The sequence below is a fragment of the Scomber japonicus genome, chromosome 20 (assembly GCF_027409825.1).
Source record: "Scomber japonicus isolate fScoJap1 chromosome 20, fScoJap1.pri, whole genome shotgun sequence".
Taxonomy (NCBI): domain Eukaryota; kingdom Metazoa; phylum Chordata; class Actinopteri; order Scombriformes; family Scombridae; genus Scomber; species Scomber japonicus.
The window spans coordinates 37,501-40,000 of NC_070597.1; the positions used below are offsets into that span (position 1 = coordinate 37,501).

A 2,500-nucleotide genomic window follows, 5' to 3' on the forward strand; every position below is an offset into this window, starting at 1 on the left:
ACTACACACTACTACACACTACTACACACTACACACTACTACACACTACACACTACTACACACTACTACACACTACACACAACTACACACACTACACACTACTACACACCACTACACACACTACACACTACTACACACCACTACTCACACTACACACTATTACACACTACACACTACTACACACACTACACACTACACACTACTACACACACTACACACTACACACTACTACACACTACACACACTACACACTACACACAACTACACACACTACACACTACTACACACTACACACTACACACTACTACACACTACACACTACACACTACTACACACACTACACACTACACACTACTACACACACTACACACTACACACTACTACACACTACACACACTACACACTACACACAACTACACACACTACACACACTACACACTATTACACACTACACACTACTACACACACTACACACTACACACTACTACACACTACACACACTACACACTACTACACACTACACACTACTACACACTACACACAACTACACACACTACACACTACTACACAAAACTACACACTACTACACACTACACACTACTACACACACTACACACTACACACTACTACACACTACTACACACTACACACACTACACACTACTACACACAACTACACACACTACACACTACTACACACTACACACTACTACACACTACTACACACTACACACTACTACACACACCTGGTGGACCCCCTGACCATGCAGGTACACACTCACTACTACACACTACACACAAGTACACACTACTACACACTCACTACTACACACTACACACTACTACACAACTACACACTACACACTACTACACACTACTACACACTCACTACTACACACTACACACACTACTACACACTCACTACTACACACTACACACTACTACACACCTGGTGGATCCACTACTACACACTACTACACACTACACACTACTACACACTACACACTACTACACAACTACACACTACACACTACTACACACAACTACACACTACTACACACTCACTACTACACACTACACACTACACACACTACTACACACTCACTACTACACACTACACACTACACACACTACTACACACTCACTACTACACACTACACACTACTACACACCTGGTGGATCCACTACTACACACTACTACACACTACACACTACTACACACTACACACTACTACACAACTACACACTACACACTACTACACACAACTACACACTACTACACACTCACTACTACACACTACACACTACACACACTACTACACACTCACTACTACACACTACACACTACACACACTACTACACACTCACTACTACACACTACACACTACTACACACCTGGTGGATCCACTACTACACACTACTACACACTACACACTACTACACACTACACACTACTACACAACTACACACTACACACTACTACACACAACTACACACTACTACACACTCACTACTACACACTACACACTACACACACTACTACACACTCACTACTACACACTACACACTACACACACTACTACACACTCACTACTACACACTACACACACTATACACCTGGTGGATCCACTACTACACACTACTACACACTACACACTACTACACACTACACACTACTACACAACTACACACTACACACTACTACACACAACTACACACTACTACACACTCACTACTACACACTACACACTACACACACTACTACACACTCACTACTACACACTACACACTACACACACTACTACACACTCACTACTACACACTACTACACACTACACACTACTACACACTACACACTACTACACAACTACACACTACACACTACTACACACTACTACACACTACTACACCTCACCAGCACCTTAACCCTGTTCCAGGAGTTCCTGTCCTCTGAAAAGAAGTCAACCAGGAAGTAACTTAGAGCTGCATTCTACCAAAAGGCCACCAGGGGGCGACCGTCTCTATACAAGTCAATGGAGAAGTAACTTAGAGCTGCATTCTATCAAAAGGCCACCAGGGGGCGACCGTCTCTATACAAGTCAATGGAGAAGTAACTTAGAGCTGCATTCTACCAAAAGGCCACCAGGGGGCGACTGTCTCTATACAAGTCAATGGAGAAGTAACTTAGAGCTGCATTCTATCAAAAGGCCACCAGGGGGCGACCGTCTCTATACAAGTCAATGGAGAAGTAACTTAGAGCTGCATTCTATCAAAAGGCCACCAGGGGGCGACCGTCTCTATACAAGTCAATGGAGAAGTAACTTAGAGCTGCATTCTATCAAAAGGCCACCAGGGGGCGACCGTCTCTATACAAGTCAATGGAGAAGTAACTTAGAGCTGCATTCTATCAAAAGGCCACCAGGGGGCGACCGTCTCTATACAAGTCAATGGAGAAGTAACTTAGAGCTGCATTCTATCAAAAGGCCACCAGGGGGCGACCG

General features: G+C 43.8%; 1 protein-coding gene across 2 annotated transcripts in view; it reads left to right on the forward strand.

Annotated features, from left to right (window-relative positions):
* atad1b (ATPase family AAA domain containing 1b) overlaps positions 1–2,500 on the forward strand; it is a 21,855-nt gene that overhangs the window by 10,088 nt on the left and 9,267 nt on the right. Inside the window, exon 1 of one of the 2 annotated variants that reach the window (XM_053341646.1) lies at positions 756–769. The exons of the other annotated variant lie outside the window; for it this stretch is intronic. Within the exon in view, the coding sequence (XP_053197621.1) occupies positions 764–769 (6 nt within the window). The 5' untranslated portion in view covers positions 756–763. Of the gene's footprint in view, positions 1–755; positions 770–2,500 lie in introns of those variants that run through there. 2 annotated transcript variants of the gene reach the window in all.